We start from the raw sequence: 21,187 nt of genomic DNA on the forward strand, positions 1-21,187 counted from the left end.
TTTCTCTCCTTTTAACCCTTGTAAAAATTCAATAACTGGGTCTACAAGAACATGCCAGTGTAAAAAAATGAAGATTTTGAATTTTCTCCTTCAATTTGCTGCTATTCCTGTGAAACACCTAAAGGGTTAACAAACCTTTTGAATGTCATTTTGAATACTTTGAGGGGTGCAGTTTTTATAATGGGGTAATTTGTGGGGTATTTCTAATAAGAAGGCCCTTGAAATCCACTTCAAAACTGAACTGGTCCCTGAAAAATGTCGATTTTGAAAATTTTGTGAAAAATTGGAAAATTGCTGCTATTCTTTGAAGCCCTCTGATGTCTTCCAAAAGTAAAAACATGTCAACTTTATGATGCAAACAAAGTAGACATATTGTATATGTGAATCAATATATAAATTTGGAATATTCATTTTCTTTATGAGCAGAGAGCTTCAAAGTTAAAAAAAAAAAAAAATGCAAAATTTTCTATTTTTTCCATCAAAATGTTGGAATTTTTCACCAAGAAATGATGCAAGTATCGACAAAATTTTACCACTAACGTAAAGTAGAATATGTCACGAAAAAAAAAAACTCTCTCGGAATCAGAATGAAAGGTAAAAGCATCCCAGAGTTATTAATGCTTAAAGTGACAGTGGTCAGATGTGCAAAAACTGGCCGTGTCCTACCGTGAAAATTGGCTGGTCCTTAAAGGGTAGCTCCCACCATCACTTTTTTTTTTTTTACATATTAAAAAATGCCTTTTTGTCTGCCTGGTAGTGTGCTCACTACCAGGCAGACTTCCCCAGCAGGCACCACGTCACTGATGCCTGCTGGGGCCGACACTTCCGCCCGTAGTTCACCTATTCAGTGTCCCTCCAGCTGTTTCCCCACTGCAACTCCCAGCTTGCCATGACATCTATTGGCTGTCAGGGCATGCTGGGAGTTGTAGTGGGAAAAAACTGGAGGCATACTGTACAGCTGAAAACAGTATCTGTGATCGCTGTGCTCATCCCGCTCCCCGCCGCGCAGCCCGCAACCCCCCCCCCGTCACGCCGCTCAACTCACTCCCCACCCCACCCCCCTTAGTTCACCTATTCAGTATCCTTCCAGCTGTTTCCCCACTACAACTCCCAGCTTGCCAGGACATCTATTGGCTGTCAGGGCATGCTGGGAGTTGTAGTGGGGAGACAACTGGAGGCATACTGTATAGGTGAATGGCTGCACATCCCGCTCCTGCCGCGCAGCCCGCAACCCCCCTGGCCCAGCTGCGCCCTCAACCCACTACCCCCCCTCCCCTCCCCCCGCAAAAGCACAAAAACACATTGAAAACAGACACAACATAGATATTTTCACCTGTCGCCTGGAGCCGGGGCCTGCCAGGGAGCCTGCGCACGTCCTCTTCTTTCAAAGCGCTCGCTCCCGCCTGTCTGATTGACAGACGGAAGCGAGCACCGCAGTGAATGAATTCCGACTCGTTGCCAGGCTTCAACGAGTCAAAATTCATTAGTGACGTCAATGCCTAATGCATTCGGCCACTAGGAGGGCGACCCCTAGTGGCCGAATTTAAAAGTGATTTTAAACTGGTTTAAAATCACTTTTTTTAATTAAAGTATATTAGAGATATGTTGTAGTACTTAAGTACTACAACAATTTTTTTTATTTCATGACAGTGCCCATTTAAGGGGTACTCCACTGGAAAAAAAATTTTTTAAATCAACTGATGCCAGAAAGTTAAACAGATTTGTAAGTTACTTATTTTTAAAAATCTCAATCCTTCCAGTACTTATGAGCTGCTGTATGTTCCACAGGGAGTTCTTTTCTTTTTGGATTCCCTTTCCGTCTGACCACAGTGCTCTCTGCTGACACCTCAGTCCACGTCAGGAACTGTCCAAAGCAGGATATGTTTGCTATGGATTTGCTCCTGCTCTGGACAGTTCCTAAAACAGACAGAGGTGTCACCAGAGAGCACTGTGGTCAGAAAAGAAAAGAAATTCAAAAAGAAAAGAACTTACTCTGGAACATACAGCAGCTGATAAGTACTGGAAGGATTGAGATTTTTAAATAGAAGAAATTTACAAATCTGTTTAACTTTCTGGCACCAGTTGATTTAGAAAAAAAAATGTTTTCCACCGGAGTACCCCTAAATGGGATGGGTCCTTAAGGGGTTAAAACTTGTGCAGAAATAAAAGTTGACCAGTTGCCCATAGCAACAATAAGATCGCTATTTCATTTTTTTGAAAAGGCTTCTGAAAAATAAAAGCAATCTGATTGGTTGCTATGGGCAACTGGTGAACTTTTCCTCAGCACAGGTCCTGTCGAATCTCCCCCTATGGGACCTTCCACACAGTGAGGAGCCGCTCCTTACACACGAGGTCTAGCTTCCCCAGAAAGAGTGAACACCAGCGACAACTGAAAGAAAACCGCACTGCCCTCCGCCTTTCACACGACGGACCTGCGGTTTATTCCCGCTGCATCCCTGTAGGGACAGATAAAGCCAGGACCGTCCAGGCACCAGACTACTGTTGTCATAAGGTGAGCGGGTCCGTCCAAGACTAGAGCGGGCAGCACCTTACCCAGAAGAGGAATGACAGGAGTCCTATACACAGGCGGGCCGAGCTCTCCACAAAGCGACCCATAGCGAGTACGGTCCAACTCCCGGTGTGCGGGCTCTAGCCGACGCTTACGACCTGTCCCGCCCTCCACACTCACATGATTACCAGTGACTTCATCCCCGCACTACGCCTCAGGGAGATAAGGGCCCCAGGTGAGGGCGGAAGTCGGCTCAATGCGGACACGACAGCCGTGAAGGGAGAGGAACAATCATGGTCACTTCTCTATTTCTCACAGGGTTCATAGATGTAGTAGGTCATCTTTTAATGTACATGGCAGTGCAGCAATACTACATACTCCTTAGCATTTCCTTAATAGTAAAGAGGGGGAAATGTGTTAAATGAAAAGCTTTTACAAAGTTATAAAACTTCTATCTTTATTAAAACTTTGTTACTTTTTCGGTGGTTCTGGGCTACCGAATATTGTCTAATGTAGAGAACCTCGACGAGGCCTCTTTGCTGCCCCCTCTGGCCATGTGGGGACTTACTAGACAATACTGTGCTACACACAGGGACCCAGATGCTTGCTGAACCAAAGCAGCCTAGGCCTTTGAATGAAGCTTTTTGTTGCCCCTCATGGCCACACCCCACCCATGCCCCTTCCTAGCCACACCCTCATCTAATGCCACCCCCCCCCCCCCATTTTTGTCAATTTATATTAACAGGTTACGCCCTGGACATCTTATCCTGTATCACAAGGATAGTAGATAAGATGTCTGATCACGGGGGTCCGGCCACTGGGCCCCCCCCTCTCCCGAGATCCCCAAGCATCATCCCCGTGTTCTGAATATTTTTGGACTGTACCACTATGCTCCCCTATATGAACTGTGCTTCTATGTTTGGGTAGAAACAAGGATGAGATGACCATAAAATAAGGAGTTTTGTCCGGCGCAGAAAGGAACCGTCAGGATGCAGGATAAAATCAAGGGATTTATTGAATGCAACGCGTTTCGCTGCGCATGCGCAGCGAAACGCGTTGCATTCAATAAATCCCTTGATTTTATCCTGCATCCTGACGGTTCCTTTCTGTGCCGGACAAAACTCCTGATTTTATGGTCATCTCATTCTTGTTTCTACTCTACTTCACGCTAGACCTTGTTGTGTGGGCGCACAACCAACTTTGGTAAGTGGCCTGGGATTACCTACCTTCCCGCCACTCACAAGATCTGCTGATCCCGCACATGAGGCGCCTTCTTCCCTCTCTCTAGATTCTATGTTTGGGTGGCCATGGTCATGATGTCACACAACACCCCCTCCATTCATGTCTATAGGTGGGGGTGTCACGGCCACCCAAACCCAGCGTTCTAAACAAAAGTGTTCAGAAAGCCGGGCTGCTGCCTGGAATTCGCGGGGAATCCTCTGTAGTATTCAGCAGCTGATAAGAACTGGAAGGATTAAGATTTTTAAATAGAAGTGATTTACAAATCTGTTTAACTTTCTGGCACCAGTTGATTTAAAAAAAATTTTTTTTCACAGAATACCCCTTTAACCCCTTCAGGACGGAGCCCATTATAACCCTAAGGACGGGAGCATTTTTTGCAAATCTGACCACTATGATTTTATATATTAATAACTCTGGGATGCTTTTACTAAATTTGATTCTGAGATTGTTTTATTTTGTGACATATTCTACTTTATGTTAGTGGTAAATTTACTTCGCTACTTGCATCATTTCTTGGTAAAAAATTCAAAAATTTCAGGAAAAATTTTTAAATTTAGCATTTTTCTAACTTTGAAGCTCTCTGCTTGTAAGGAAAAGGGACATATCAAATAAATTACATATTGATTCATATATACAATATGTCTACTATATGTTTGCATCATAAAGTTGACATGTTTTAACTTTTTGAAGACATCAGAGGGCTTCAAAGTATAGCAGCAATTTTCCAATTTTTCCCGAAAATTTCAAAATCAGAATTTTTCAGGGACCAGTTAAGTTTAGAAGTGAATTTGAGGGTCTTTATGTTGGAAATCCCCTATAAAGGACCCCATTATGAAAACTGCACCCCTCAAAGTATTCAAAATGACATTCAAAAAGTTTGTTAACCCTTTATGTGTTTCACAGGAATAGCAGCAAAATGGAGGAGAAAAATAAAAATCTTAATTTTTTACACTAAAATGTTATTGTAGCCCCATTTTTTTCATTTTTAAAAGAGGTAAAGGTAAAAAGGCCCCCAAAGCTTGTAATTCATTTTCTCTTAAGTAAGGAAATACCTCATATGTGGATGTCAAGTGCTCTGTGGGTGCACTACAAGGCTTAGAAGGTAAGGATGCCAGAACAGTAAAAAAAATCCTCACTTGGCATACAATTTTGGAAACTACACTCCTCAAGGAACGTAACAAGGGATACAGTGAGCCTTAACACCCAACAGGTGATTATTGAACTTTGTTAAATTGGGACGTGAAAATGACAAATTAGATTTTTAACACTATAATGCTGGTGTTACCCCAAATTTTTCATTTTCACAAGGAGTAACAGGAGAAAATGCCCACAAAATTTGTAACCCCATTTCTCTCGAGTAAGGAAATACCTCATATGTGGGTATAAAGTGCTCTCTGGGTGCACTAGAGGGCTCAGAAGGGAAGGAGCGACATTGGGCTTTTGGAGAGAGAATTTGGTTGGAATGGAAGTCGGGGGCCATGTGCATTTACAAAGCCCCCATGGTGCCAGAACAGTGGCCCCCCCCCACATGTGACCCCATTTTGGAAGCTACACCCCTCCCAGAATTTAATAAGGGGTGCAGTGAGTATTTACACCCCACTGGCATTTGACAGATCTTTGGAACAGTGGGCTGTGCAAATGAAAAATTCAATTTTTCATTTTTACGGAAGACTGTTCAAAAAATTGGTCAGACATCTGTGGGGCGTAAATGCTCACTGTATCCCTTAGATCATTCCGTGAGGGGTGTAGTTTCCAAAATTGGGTCATGTATGGGGGGGTGGTCCACTATTCTGGCACCATGGGGGCTTTGTAAATGCACATGGCCTTCAATTCCAGCCTAATTCTCTCTCAAAAAGCCCAATGGCGCTTCTTCTCTTCTGAGCCTTGTAGTTCACCCGCAGAGCACTTTATATCCACATATGGAGTATTCCCTTACTCAGAAAAATGGTGTTACAAATTTTGGGAGGCTTTTTTTCCTATTACCCCTTGTGAAAATGAAAAATTTGGGGTAACACCAGCATTTCAGGGAGAATTTTTTTTTTTTCATGTCCAACTTTAATGAAAATGTGTCAAAGACCTGTGGGGTGTTAAGGCTCACTATACCCCTTGATACGTTCCATGAAGGTGTAATTTCCAAAATGGGGTCCCATGTGAGTGTTTTTTGTTTGCGTTCTTGTCAGAACCGCTGTAACGATCAGCCACCCCTGTGCAAATCACCAATTTAGGCCTCAAATGTACATGGTGCTCTCTCACTCCTGAGCCATGTAGTTCATCCGCAGAGCATTTTACGTCCACATATGAGGTATTTCCGTACTCTGAAGAAATTGCGTTAGAAATTTTGGGGGTCTTTTTCTCCTTTTATCTTTTGTGAATATGAAAAGTATGGGGCAACACCAGTATGTTGGTGTAAACATTTAAATTTTTTTACACTAACATGCTGGTGTAGCTCCCAACTTCACATTTTCATAAGGGGTAAAAGGAGAAAAATCCCCCCAAAATTTGTAACGCAATTTCCCTGAGTGCGGAAATAACCCATATGTGGCCCTAAACTGTTGCCTTGAAATACAACAGTGCTCTGAAGAGAGAGCGCCATGCGCATTTGAGGCCTGAATGAGGAATTTTCAATAGGGGGTGGACCCGGATACAAGGATGGGGCTTGTCTCCACCAAAACCTTACAGCAGTGTTTCCCAAACAGGGTGCCTTCAGCTGTTGCGAGACTCCCAGCCTGCCAGGACAGTCTATGGCTGTCCGGAAATACTGGAAGTTGTGGTTTTGCAGCAGCTGGAGGCTCCATATAGGAAACACTGCCGTATGAGACGTTTTCCATTTTTATTGTATGTAGTATGTATGTAGTGTTTTACTTTGTATTATTTGTTAGTGTAGTGTAGTGTTTTTAGGGTACATTCACATGGGTGGGGGTTCATAGTGAGTTTTCCAATGGAAGATTGAGCTGCGGTGGAAAATTTGCCACAACTCAAACTTGTAGAAGGAAACCAACTGTAAACCCGCCCGTGTGAATGTACATTCACATGGGGGTGGGGGCGCCCCGGGGAGGGGTGCCCCAAACCTTCAGTTGTGGCAAAACTACAACTCCCAGAATGCACTGACAGACCGTACATGCTGGGAGTTGTAGTTTTGCAACAGCTGTAGGCACACTGGTGGGGAACCACTAAGTTAAGAAACAGACTCAAGCTCAGTGATTCCATCCCGTATACCTCCAACTGTTGCAAAACTAAAATTCCCAGCATGCCCAGACAGTCAGGGTTGCTCGGCGTGTAGTTCTGCAATATCTGGCCCTTCATATGTTGCAGAACTACAACTCCCAGCATGCCTGGACTACACAGTGGTCTCCAAATTGTGGCCCTCCAGATGTTGCAAAACTATAACTCCCAGCATGCCCAGACAGCTAAAGTCTGTCTGGGCATGCTGGGAGTTGTAGCTTTGCAACTTTTAGAAGGCCACAGTGAAGATCACTGGATAGAGTTCATTCCCCCCCCCATCTGCCCACCGATCGAAGTCCGGGCAGAGTGGGAACGCGAGCTGCGAGGGGGGGGAGCATGGCCGGCTTACCTCGACTGGTGGCGGCCGCATCACGGAGCAGCGGCGGCAGCAGGAGGAGTGCGGACGGAAAGTGCGGCGGTGGAGGAGGCTTCACTTCAGCCTCCTCCACCGCCGCACTTTCCGTCTGCACTCTTCCTGCTGCCGCCGCTGCTCCGTGATGCCGCCGCCACTGGTCGGGGTAAGCCGGCCATGCTCCCCCCCTCGCCGCTCGTGTTCCCACTCTGCCCGGACTTCGATCGGTAGGCAGATGGGGGGGAAATTAACTCTATCCCCCCGCTCCCAGAATTTTACTCTAATTTGTATGATGCCTCTATGCCCTGTCAGGGGGAGGTCCTCTCATTTCTGCAAGATTTATCCCTTCCTATGCTTAGTAGAGCTTAGGCAGAGGCTTTAGATGCCCCTCTTACGGTATAGGAAGTGGCCCAGGCTATACGGGATCTTCCTCATGGGAAGACTCCTGGCTTAGATGGAATGGTGGGCGATTGGTACAGGATGGATGAGGAAAAATTGGCCCCTGTCCTTCGCAATTTGTATAATTATATAGCTGAGGCTGATGCTCTCCCTGACTCTAAGCGGGAAGCTCTCATTGTGGTGCTCCTTAAGCCCGGTAAGGACCCAGTACTGCCTGGCTCCTATAGACCAATTTCTCTTCTGAATGTTGATATTAAGATTTTGGCTAGAGTTCTGGCCACTTGTCTGTAATGGGGCTATTGGTACCATCATTCATCCTGACCAAACGGGGTTCATGCCGGGCAGGGCCACTGATGTGAATGTGAAGTGTCTGCAACGCAACATAGCAGCGGTTTCCTGCAGGTGTGGTTGTTAGTTTAGATATTTATATGGCCTTTGATTCAGTCTTGTGGCCCTATCTTTGGGAGGTGTTGGGTGCTTTTGGGTTTGGTCCCCGTGGTTCTGTGCTTGGGTTCGTATGATAGTCCCAGGGCCCGTATCCATACTAATCTTGATGTTTCTGCTCCCTTTCCTCTGGGGTGTGAGACTAGGCAGGGGCGTCCTCTCTCTCCCTTCTTATTTGCGCTGGTGATAGAGCCCTTAGCTGCAGCCATTCGAAGGGACCCGGGTATCTGCGGTATTCCTAGGGGGTCTGTAGTCGAGATGGTCTCCCTCTATGCTGATGACACTATGGTATATATGGCGGATGCTGCTAACTCGCTGTTGTCCCTTATGGACCTGCTTGATAGATTTGGAGTAATTTCGGGCCTGCAGGTTAATTGGGCTAAATCCTCCCTTATGGCGCTTTCCTCTGGGGTCCCTCTGAGGGTCCCTCTCATGCCTTCTCTTCCGGTTGGAGTGCAGGTGGTCCCTCATTTCCGTTATTTGGTTTTGGAGGTTACTCCGTCCCTATTAGACTATATTCCTCTGAACTTGGAGCCACTACTGCACTCCACCGTGGAGAGACTGAAGGAATGATCTGCACTCCCTCTTTCCCTAGCTGGTAGGATTAATACTTTTAAAATTATTTACCTTCCTAAATTTTTATATCTTTTTCACTTAGCCCCGGCCATTCCCCCTAAGAAATACTTTGGTGAGTTTGTGGTGCTCTGGGGTCCTTCTATTGGCAGGGGAAGCCTTCCAGACTCGGTCAGGCCCTTCTTCAGGCTCCCAAGCGGTGGGGTGGCTTGGCTGCCCCTGATGTCTATAACTATTTTCTTGCCTCCCAGTTGGTCTATGCAGCATGATGGATCGACCTGGATCTGTCGAATTCGGCAACTGCCCTGTCTGGTGCGCTTATGGGATCTTATGAAGCTCTGACCAATACGCTCTACAGGTATCACTCTCGCTCTTCCAATCATACTCCTCTGTTAACTGTAGCTAAGGTGTGGTCCGTGGTGTTGAGTAGACTTCCGCAGCCCTTGGTATCTCCCAGGGCACCCTTGTGGGGGAACGTACATTTACCTCACCTACATGGGTTACAGGAGGCCAGTTTTTAAGGATCGCATGGCGTCAAATTTGTGATTCACCTGGTTCAGGAGGATCACTGTGTCCTATCCTTTTCGGACATGAGAGAACGTTATGGCATCCCTGGAAATGCCTTGTTTAGGTATTTTCACCTCAGGCATGCGGTTCACGCACAGTTTGGCTCCCTGCCGTTTACCCCTGTTTTTTCCGAAGTGGAGCTCCTCCTGGGCACTACAGATCTATCCAAAACTCTTACTCAGTCCTATTCCCTTCTCCAGTTGTTGGGGCCTAGCCCATTCTCCCTAGCCTTTCATAAGTGGGTAGCTGATATACCAGGTCTGTCCGAGGGTCAATGGAGGGAGGTTGAGGGCACGTAATATGCAACGGTTGTTAGCTGTAGAGATATGCCGATCCAATCCAGATATGTTCTATGGTTGTACTATACCCCTGCTAGGCTTAAGCGTATTGGACTCTCCCTGTCTGACCTGTGCTTTAGATGCTCCTCGGAGGTTGGCACCTTCTTGCATGCAGTGTGGGAATGTCCCATTGTTGCTGCCTTCTGGAGGGAGGTGATGGGGTTTCTGGCGTACCAATTGGAATTCCCTTTTATCATTGACCCTGTGGTTTGCCTGTTGGGGGTTGTTAATGATCTGATCTCTAGTTCACATAGATGCCTACTGTTTCTTTTTTTGCTGTTTTGTGCCCGTAAAGTGGTAGTCATGACATGGAAGGATACGGTGTGGTGCAGGGAAGTGTGTTTGCGGAATGTCTGGTTGTCTGTCTGTGTGGGCCTCCTTTCGTTGGGTGTCAGAATTGCTCTTCTGTTACATGGGTACCCATTTTGATGTACTCTCCCTCCTTGTGATGGTGAAGGTCTCTGGGACCTCTCGGGAGTGCTATTGTCTGTGATTGTTCCTATTTCGTCATGTTGGCTGTGTTTTTTAATGAAACTTGCAAAACTTAAATAAATACTTAAAAAAATAAAAAACGCCCCCAACTGCCATTGGTGGTCGTACTGACCGACCAATGGCAGGGGATAGGAGGAGGTGGCAACACTGCCACCTCGCTCCTATCCTTTAGGATGGTCTGAGCTGTCTCTGATAGCTCTGATCATTCTTATTTTCCAGGTGATTGGGTCTCAGGACCCCCTAGGCATTGCCACGGGATGCCTGCTGATAGATATCAGCAGTCATCCCGGTCCAATCACCGCCCGGCGAGCGGCGGTGATCGGAAATGCGGAGGGCGTACAGATACGCCCTCTGTCCCAAGGATAGGGGATAAGATGTCTGATCGTGGGGGTCCTGCCGCTGAGGACCCCGGCGATCTCTCCTGCAGCCCCTATTTATCTGCAGCACGTAGCCAAAGTTTGCTCCGTGCCTAAAGAGTCACTATACGTGATGTCACGCCCCATGATATGTGACGTCACGAGGGGGCGGGGCTGTGATGTCACGAACCGCCGGCCCCTGTATCATGAGTCATCAGGCACGGAGCAAACTTCAGCTCCATTCTGCAGATGACTAGGGGCTGCAGGAGGGATGGCGGGGGGGTCCCCAGCGACGGGACCCACGCAATCAGACATCTTATCCCCTATCCTTGGATAGGGGATAAGATGTCTAGGAGCTGAGTACCCCTTTTAAGGATATGCTTCGCAAATGTACGGCACTGCCAATATTACCTTAGCGCATATCGCTGTACATTTATGGAGTGGTGTCCCAGGATCACCACGTCATCGGCGAATCATGACATTTCCGTGCCCGATGGCCCGTAAAATAAGGGTGATTGGTGCTGTCCAAGACAGCACCAATCACCTTCATGCAGCAGGTTTGGTCATGGCTCCTGCTAGGAAACACCTGTCCTGCCCCCAGGCAGGATCGTCTCCATTGGTGGGAACCTGGTAACTCGTAAACCTTCTCTTCTATGCCCAGCCACGTGCCTACAGAGCACTTTAAGTCCACATGTGGGGTATTTCCATGCTCGGGACAAATTGCATTACAAGTTTTTCGGGGCTTATTCTCATTTTACCTCTTTTAAAAATGTAAAGTTTGGGGCTACGATAACATGTTAGTATGAAAAATGAAATTTTTCATTTTTACAGCCCTGTTCCAAAAATTTGTTGGACACCTGCGGTGTACAAATGCTCACTGCACCCCTCATTACATTCATTGAGGGGTGTAGTTCCCAAAATGGTGACACATGTGGGTGGTTTCCACTTTCTGGGTGGCATAGGAGCTTTGTAAGTGTGACATGGCCCCCAAAAATAATTCCAGACAAATTATCTATCCAAAAGCCAAATAATGCTTCTTCCCTCCTGAGACCTGCCATGCGCCCCTCGAACACTTTCAGTCCACATATCGGATTTTTTCATACTCAAGAGAAATTGGGTTACAAATTTAGTAAAAATGAAAAATTAGGGGTTAGCCCATCATGTTAGTGAAAAAAATCAAATTTTTCATTTTCAAGTCCCAATTTAACCTTTTAAGGACATAGGACGTTCTCTAACGTCCCCACTACCTGGGCTTTAATGCCCAAGGACGTTAGAGAACGTCCTGTTGTATTTCCGATCTCTGCCGCTCGCCGGGCAGAGATCGGAACTGGATGCCTGCTGAAATCCTTCAGCAGGCATCCAGGGCAAACGCCGAGGGGGGCCATGTAGGCCCCCCATGTCGGTGATCGCCGCAAATCGCAAGGGAAATCGCCCTTGCGATCTGCGGCGATACCGGGCTGATCGGGTCTCTGGGACAGACAGCCAGGACCATGCTGAAGACTAGGAGCGAGGTGGCAAGCCTGCCACCTCCTCCGATCCCCTGCGATCCGTCGGTTAACTAACCGACCAATCGCAAGGGGGGGCGGTTACTTCCTCCCGTCCTGCCCGGCCCCTTGAAGTCCGGAGAGGACGGGAGGAAGACCGGAGGACGCGGCGGGGGACGGGGGAGTGCTGGGGCCCGGCCCCGGTACTTACCTCGTCCCTGAAGACCCGGATCTCGGCGAGGAAGATGGCGGTGGCGACGACAAGTGAGTAGATCTTCAGCCGCAGTCGGGCCCTTTACAGCAATGCACGTCGCTGTAAAGCGACATGCATTGCTGTAATGGGACCCTGTAAACTACAACTCCCAGCATGCCCAGACAGCCCTTGGCGTCTGGGCATGCTGGGAGTTGCAGTTTTGCAACATCTGGAGGTCCACAGTTTGGAGACCACTGTGCCCTTCCAGATGTTGCAAAACTACACATCCTCAGCATGCCCTTACTGTCCAGGCATACTGGGAGTTGTAGTTTTGCAACATCTGGAAGGGCACAGATTGGGAACCACTGTATTAGTGGTCTGCAAACTGTAGTCCTCCAGATGTTGCAAAACTACAACTCCCAGCATGCTGGGAGTTGTAGTTTGGCAACATCTGGCTCTAAAGATGTTGCCGAACTACTACTCCCAGCATGCCTGAGAATGCTGGGAGTTGTGGTTTTGCAACAACTGGAGGCACACTGGTTGGGAAACATTGTCTGTTTCCTAACTCAGTGTTTCCCAACCGTGTGCCTCCAGCTGTTGCAAAACTATAACTACCAGCATGCACTGATAAACTGTGCATGCTGGGAGTTGTAGTTTTGTAACAGCTGGAGCCCCCCCCCCCCCTCGCTGTAATCCCCGCCCGTGTGACTGTACCCTAAAAACACTACACTACACTAACACAAAATAAAAAGTAAAAAACACTACATATACACATACCCCTACACAGCCCCCCTCCCCTCCCCTCATAAAAATGAAAAATGTCCGGTACGCCACTGTTTCCAAAATGGAGCCTCCAGCTGTTGCAAAACAACAACTCCCAGTATTGCCGGACAGCCGTTGACTGTCCAAGCATGCTGGGAGTTTTGCAACAGCTGGAGGCACCCTGTTTGGGAATCACTGGCGTAGAATACCCCTATGTCCACCCCTATGCAAATCCCTAATTCAGGCCTCAAATGCGCATGGCGCTCTTACTTTGGAGCCCTGTCGTATTTCAAGGCAACAGTTTAGGGTCACATATGGGGTATCGCCGTACTCGGGAGAAATTTTGTTACAAATTTTGGGGGGCTTTTTCTCCTTTAACCCCTTATGAAAAGGTGAAGTTGGGGTCTACAACAGCATGTTAGTGTAAAAAAAAAAATTTTTTACACTAACACGCTGGTGTTGCCCTATACTGTTCATTTTGACAAGAGGTAAAAGGGAAAAACGCCCCCCAAAATTTGTAATGCAATTTCTCCCGACTACGGAGATACCCCATAAGTGGGCGCAAAGTGCTCTGGGGGCGCACAACAAGGCCCAGAAGGGAGAGTGCACCATGTACATTTCAGGTGATTTGCACAGGGGTGAATTGTTACAGCGGTTTTGACAAACGCAAAAAAAAAACAACCCACATGTGACCCCATTTCGGAAACTACACCCCTCACGGAATGTAATGAGGGGTGCAGTGAGAATTTACACCCCACTGGTGTCTGACAGATCTTTGGAACAGTGGGCTGTGCAAATAAAAATTTTTGTACAGCCCACTGTTCCAAAGTTCTGACAAACACCAGTGGGGGTAAATGCTCACTGTACCCCTTGTTACGTTCCTCAAGGGGTCTAGTTTCCAAAATGGTGTGCCATGTTGGGGTTATTTTGCTGTCCTGGCACCATAGGGGCTTCCTAAATGCAACATGCCCCCCGAGCAAAATTTGCTCTCCAAAAGCCAAATATGACTCCTTCTCTTCTGAGCATTGTAGTTCGCCCGTAGTGCACTTCAGGTCCACTTATGGCGTACCTTCATACTCAGAAGAGATGGGGTTACAAATATTGGGGGGTATTTTCTGCTATTAACCCTTGCAAAAATGTGAAATTTGGGGGGGAAACACACATTTTAGTGGAAACATTTTTTTTTTTTTTTTACATATGCAAAAGTCGTGAAACACCTGTGGGGTATTAAGGTTCACTTTACCCCTTGATACGTTCCCCAAGGGGTCTAGTTTTCAAAATGGTATGCCATGTGGGGATTTTTTGCTGTTCTGGTACCATAGGGGCTTCCTAAATGCAACATGCCCCCCAAAAACCATTTCAGAAAAACGTACTCTCCCAAATCCCCTTTTACCCCTTGTAAAAATTCAAAAATTGGGTCTACAAGAACATGCGAGTGTAGAAAATGAAGATGGTGAATTTTCTCCTTCACTTTGCTGCTATTCCTGTGAAACACCTAAAGGGTTAAAACGCTGACTGAATGTCATTTTGAATACTTTGGGGGGTGCAGTTTTTATAATGGGGTCATTTGTGGGGTATTTCTAATATGAAGACCCTTCAAATACACTTCAAACCTGAACTGGTCCCTGAAAAATAGTGAGTTTGAAAATTTTGTGGAAAATTGCTGCTGAACTTTGAAGCCCTCTGATGTCTTCCAAAAGTAAAAACACGTCAATTTTATGATGCAAACATAAAGTAGACATATTGTGTTTGTGAATAATTTTTTTTTTATTTGGAATATCCATTTTCCTTACAAGCAGAGAGCTTCAAAGTTAGAAAAATGCTAAATTTTCAATTTTTTCAGCAAATTTGGGAATTTTTCACTAAGAAACGATGCAAGTATCGACAAAATTTTACCAATAACATAAAGTAGAATATGTCACGAAAAAACTCTCTCGGAATCAGAATGATAGGTAAAAGCATTCCAGAGTTGTTAATGTTTAAAGTGACAGTGGTCAGATGTTCAAAAAACGCTCCGGTCCTAAGGTGTAAAATAGCCTGGTCCTTAAGGGGTTAATAAAAGTTCATCAATCACCTGTGGGTTGTTAGGGCTCACTATACCCCTTGTTACTTTCCTTGAAGGGTGTAGTTTCCAAAATAATGTGCTATGTGTTTTTTTATTTTTATTTTTGCTGCTATTCTTGTGAAATACCTAAAGGGTCAACAAACTTTCTGAATGTCATTTTGAATACTTTGAGGGGTGTAGTTTCTATAATGGGGTAATTTATGGGGGATTTTTTTTTTACAGAAAGGCCCCTCAAATCCACTTCAAACTGAACTGTTCCCTACAAAATTCAGATTTAGATTTTGAGAAAATTTAGGAAATTGCTGCTGAACTTTGAAGCCCTCTAATGCCTTCAAAAAGTAAAAACATGCCGACTTTATGATGTCAACATAAAGTAGACATATTGAGGGAGATTTATCAAAACCTGTCCAGAGGAAAAGTTGCTGAGTTGCCTATAGCAACCTATCAGATTGCTTCTTTAATTTTTTAAAAAGCCTCTGAAAAAATGAATGAAGCGATCTGATTGGTTGCTATGGGCAACTCACTTTTCCTCTAGACAGGTTTTGACAAATCTCCCCCATTGTATATGTGAATCAGTATAAAATTTATTTGGCATGTCCATTTTCCCTACAAGCAATGAGTTAAACATTTTCCAAATTTCCATGAAATTTTTTAATTTTACCACTATCACTAATTTACCACTATCTTAAAGCAGAATATGTCACGAAAAAGCAGTCTCGGAATTAAAATAAGTAAAAGCATCCCAGAGTTATTAATGCATAAAGTGACACAGATCAGATTTGCCAAAAAAAAAAGCTGTGTCCTTAAAGGGCTACTCTGCCCCTAGACATCTTATCACCTATCTAAAAGATATGGGATAAGATGTCTGATCGTGGGGGTCCCGCTGCTGGGGACCCCCGCGATCTCTCCTGCAACACCCCCGTTGATGAGCTGCACAGAGCGAAGATCGCTCTGTTGCTGATGACAACCGATACAGGGGCCAGGGTATAGTGGCATCACGGCTCCACCCCCTTGTGCCATCACACTCTGCCCCCTTGGGCGGGACCCCCACGATCAGACATCTTATCCCCTATCTTTTAGATAGGTGATAAGATGTCTAGGGGCAGAGTACCCCTTTAATCCCTTAAGGACTCAGGGTTTTTCCGTTTTTGCACTTTCGTTTTTTCCTCCTTACCTTTTAAAAATCATAACCCTTTCAATTTTGCACCCAAAATTCCATATTATGGCTTTTTTTTTTGCACCACCAATTCTATTTTGCAGTGACATTAGTCATTTTACCAAAAAATCCACGGAGAAACAGGAAAAAAATCCATTGTGTGACACTATTTTGTAATTTTTTTCCGTTTGTACGCAGTTAATTTTTCGGTAAAATTACATGTTCTCTTTATTCTGTAGGTCCATACAATTAAAATGATACCCTACTTATATGGGTTTGATTTAGTCTTACTTCTGGAAAAAAATCATAACTACATGCACGAAAATGAATATGTTTAAAATTGTCATCTTTTTGACCCCTGTAACTTTTCCGTGTACGGGGCGGTAGGAGGGCTAATTTTTTGCACAGTGATCTGAAGTTTTTAACGGTAGCATATTTGTATTGATCAGACTTTTTGATCGCTTTTTATAAATTTTTTCATGATATAAAAAGTGACCAAAAATACTCTATTGCGTACGCCATTGACCGTGAGGTTTAATTAATTATATATTTTTATGATTCAGACATTTCCGCACGCGGCAATACCACATATGTTTATTTTTATTTACACTTTTTTTTTTTTATGGGAAAAGGAGGGTGATTCAAACTTTTATTAGGGAAGGTGTTAAATGATCTTTATTAACTTTTTTTTTTCACTTTTGTTTTGCAGTGTTATAGTCCTCTCTAGTGGCTATAATACTGCACTAACTGATCTTTTACAATGATATCAATGATTTGTTATCGCATAGGATAACATTGATCGATGATTCTGCCGCTTGACTGCTCATGCCTGGATCTCAGGCACTGAGCAGTCATTCGGCGATCGCCGTGGCGGTCCCGAACAGCCCACTGAGCTAACCGGCATTACTTTGCTTTTACTTTAGATGCGGCGATCAACTTTGAACACCGTGTCTAAAGGGTTAATAGCGCGCGGCACCATGATCAGTGCCGCACGCTATTAGCCACAGGTCCCGTGGCCCCGCGTTATGGAAAGGGAGCGGACTCAGGGCGTACAGGTATGCCCTGTGTCCTTAAAGGGGTATTCCAGGCAAAACCTTTTTTTTATATACCGTATTTATCGGCGTATAACACGCACTTTTTAGGCTAAAATTTTTAGCTTAAAGTCTGTGTGCGTGTTATACGCCGATACACCCCCCAGGAAAGGCAGGGGGAGAGAGGCCGTCGCTGCCCGCTTCTCTCCCCCTGCCTTTCCTGGGGTCTAGAGCGCTGCTGTCGGCCCTTTTCACCCCCTGGTTATCGGCGCCGCTGCCCGTTCTGTCCCCCTGACTATCGGTGCCGGCGCCGATTGCCAGGGAGAGAGAAGGGGCAGCGGCACCCATTGCCGGCGCCGCTGCCCCGTTGCCTCCCCCCATCCCCGGTGGCATAATTACCTGAGTCCGGTCCGCGCTGCTCCAGGCCTCCGTCGTGCGTCCCCGGCGTCATTGCTATGCGCTGAACGGCGCGGCGCATGACGTCAGAGCGCCGCGCCGTGCATAGCAACGACGCTGGGGACGCACGACGGAGGCCTGGAGCAGCGCGGACCGGACTCAGGTAATTATGCCACCGGGGATGGGGGGAGGCAACGGGGAAGCGGCGCCGGCAATGGGTGCCGCTGCCCCTTCTCTCCCCCTGGCTGTCGGCGCCGCTTCTCTCCCCCTGCTATCGGCGCCGGCACCGATAGTCAGGGGGACAGAACGGGCAGCGGCGCCGATAACCAGGGGGTGAAAAGGGCCGACAGCAGCGCTCTAGACCCCAGGAAAGGCAGGGGGAGAGAAGCGGGCAGCGACGGCCTCTCTCCCCCTGCCTTTCCTGGGGGTATATCGGGGTATACACACGCACCCTCATTTTTTCATGGATATTTGGGTAAAAAACTTTTTTTACCCAAATATCCTTGGTAAAATGAGGGTGCGTGTTATAGGCCGGTGCGTGGTATACCCCGATAAATACGGTATATCAACTGGCTCCGGAAAGTTAAACAGATTTGTAAATTAAAAGAGAAGAAAAAAATGTGCAAGTGCAGCTCACAATTATAGTATGACACTAGCCGAGGTCAAAACAGGGCATGCAACTATACCTCAGTTGCAAGAGAAATCGGAAACGAAAACCGAAAAATTTGCCCGGACCTTCAGGGTAGTGTATATGATAATATAAATATTGTATATTAATATGAAAAATAGATTTCTGGGTCGTGCTTCAATGGTAATTCAATTGTTTTATTATATTGTTTTTCATTATTTATTATTATATTTTAATAAAACAATTGAATTACCATTGAAGCACGACCCAGAAATCTATTTTTCATATTAATATACAATATTTATATTATCATATACACTACCGTGAAGGTCCGGGCAAATTTTTCGGTTTTCATTTCAGATTTGTAAATTACTTCTATTAAAAAATCTTAATCCTTCCAATAGTTATTAGCTTCTGAAGTTTTCTGTCTAACTGCTCAATGAGTCATCAGAGAGCAGTTAGACAAAAAACAACAACTCAACTTATGAAGCTAATAACTATTGGAAGGATTAAGATTTTTTAATAGAAATCATTTACAAATCTGTTTAACTTTCCGGAGCCAGTTGATATATAAAAAAAGTTTTGGCCTGGAATACCCCTTTAACCTCTTAAGGACCCAGGACGTACTAGAACGTCCTGGCACCCTGGGCTTTAAGGACCCAGGACGTACTAGTACGTCCTGGTGTTTCTCCGGTCTCTGCCGCGCCCCGGGCAGAGATCGGAAGCGGATGCCTGCTGAAATGCTTCAGCAGGCATCCAGGGCAAACGCCGAGGGGGGCCATGTAGGCCCCCATGTCGGCGATCACCGCAAATCGCAAGGGAAATCGCCCCTGCGATCTGCGGCGATACCGGGCTAATCGGGTCTCTGGGACCCGACCGCCCGGTAATTTTGCATGATCTCGGCTGTCACAGACAGCCAGGACCATGCTAAAGTATAGGAGCGAGGTGGCAAGCCGGCCACCTCCTCCTATACCCTGTGATCTGTCGGTTAGTTAACCGACCAATTGCAGGGTGGGGGCGGTTACTTCCTGCCCGGCCCCTGGATGTCCAAAGAGGACGGGAGGAAGACCGGAGGACGCGGCGGGGGATGGGAGAGTGCTGGGGCCCGGCCCCGTTACTTACCTCGTCCCTGAAGACCCGGATCCCGGCGATGAAGATGGCGGCGGCGGCGACAGGTGAGTAGATCTTCAGCCGCGGTCGGGCCCTTTACAGCAATGCATGTCGCCGTAAAGCGACATGCATTGCTGTAATGGGACCCTGTAAACTACAACTCCCAGCATGCCCAGACAGCCCTTGGCATCTGGGCATGCTGGGAGTTGCAGTTTTGCAACATCTGGAGGGCCACAGTTTGGAGACCACTGTGCCCTTCCAGATGTTGCAAAACTACACATTCTCAGCATGCCCTTACTGTCCAGGCATGCTGGGAGTTGTAGTTCTGTAACATCTGGCCCTTCAGATGTTGCAGAACTACAACTCCCAGCATGCCTGGACAGTTTTGGCATACTGGGAGTTGTAGTTTTGCAACATCTGGAGGGCTACAGTTTGGACACCACTTATAGACCGTGCATGCTGGGAGTTGTAGTTTTGCAACAGCTGGAGGTTCCCCCCCCCCCCCCCCCCCCCCGTGAATGTATAGGGTACATTCACATGGGCAGGGGCTTACAGTGAGTATCAGGCTGCAAGTTTGCGATGCAGCAAATTTTGCGCGGCAGCTCAAACTCGCAGCAGGAAACTCGCTGTAATCCCCCGCCCGTGTGACTGCACCCTAAAAACACTACACTACACTACACTAACACAAAATAAAATAAGTAAAAAACACTACATATACACATGCCCCTACACAGCCCCCCTCCCGAATAAAAATGAAAAACATCTGGTACGCCACTGTTTCCAAAATGGAGCCTCCAGCTGTTGCAAAACAACAACTCCCAGTATTGCCGGACAGCCGTTGACTGTCCAAGCATGCTGGGAGTTTTGCAACAGCTGGAGGCACCCTGTTTGGGAATCGCTGGCGTAGAATACCCCTATGTCCACCCCTATGCAAATCCCTAATTCAGGCCTCAAATGCGCATGGCGCTCTCACTTTGGAGCCCTGTCGTATTTCAAGGCAACAGTATAGGGTCACATATGGGGTATCGCCGTACTCGGGAGGAATTGCCTAACAAATTTTGGGGGGCTTTTTCTCCTTTCACCCCTTATGAAAAGGGGAAGTTGGGGTCTACACCAGCATGTTAGTGTAAAAAAAAAATTTTTTACACTAACATGCTGCACTAACATGCTGGTGTTGCCCTATACTTTTCATTTTGACAAGAGGTAAAAGGGAAAAAAGACCCCCAAAATTTGTATTGCAGTTTCTCCCGACTATGGAGATAGCCCATATGTGGGCGTAAAGTGCTCTGGGGGCGCACAACAAGGCCCAGAAGGGAGAGTGCACCATGTACATTTGAGGTGATTTGCACAGGGGTGGCTGATTGTTACAACGGTTTTGACAAACGCAAAAAAAAAAAAAAACCACATGTGACCCCATTTTGGAAACTACACCCCTCACGGAATGTAATGAGGGGTGCAGTGAGAATTTACACCCCACTGGTGTCTGACAGATCTTTGGAACAGTGGGCTGCGCAAATAAAAAATTTTGTACAGCCCACTGTTCCAAAGATCTGACAGACACCAGTGGGGGTAAATGCTCACTGTACCCCTTGTTACGTTCCTCAAGGGGTCTAGTTTCGAAAATAGTATGCCATGTGGAGGTTATTTTGCTGTCTTGGCACCATAGGGGCTCCCTAAATGCGACATGCCCCCGAGCAAAATTTGCTCTCAAAAAGCCAAATATGACTCCTTCTCTTCTGAGCATTGTAGTTGGCCGTAGTGCACTTCAGGTCAACTTATGGGGTACCTTCATACTCAGAAGAGATGAGGTTACAAATTTTGGGGGGTATTTTCTGCTATTAACCCTTGCAAAAATGTGAAATTTGGGG

At 46.3% G+C, this 21,187-nt stretch overlaps 1 protein-coding gene and 1 long non-coding RNA gene across 6 annotated transcripts in view; one reads left to right on the forward strand and one right to left on the reverse strand.

The window, feature by feature from the left end:
• LOC130368131 (tetraspanin-3-like) overlaps positions 1 to 2,915 on the reverse strand; it is a 71,832-nt gene extending 68,917 nt beyond the window's left edge. The window contains exon 1 of one of the 4 annotated variants that reach the window (XM_056571478.1): positions 2,554 to 2,915. In XM_056571478.1, the coding sequence (XP_056427453.1) occupies positions 2,554 to 2,616 (63 nt within the window). In that variant the 5' untranslated portion in view covers positions 2,617 to 2,915. The remainder of the gene's footprint in view (positions 1 to 2,553) is intronic. The other 3 variants (XM_056571487.1, XM_056571494.1, XM_056571467.1) reach the window with 3 other exon arrangements.
• The window catches only part of LOC130368147 (uncharacterized), a 118,624-nt gene continuing 99,688 nt past the window's right edge, over positions 2,252 to 21,187 (forward strand). For both annotated transcript variants that reach the window (XR_008892297.1, XR_008892299.1), the window contains exon 1: positions 2,252 to 2,512. This is a non-coding gene — a long non-coding RNA (uncharacterized LOC130368147). The remainder of the gene's footprint in view (positions 2,513 to 21,187) is intronic.

Source organism: Hyla sarda, chromosome 1 (assembly GCF_029499605.1).
Source record: "Hyla sarda isolate aHylSar1 chromosome 1, aHylSar1.hap1, whole genome shotgun sequence".
NCBI classification, from domain to species: Eukaryota; Metazoa; Chordata; class Amphibia; order Anura; family Hylidae; genus Hyla; species Hyla sarda.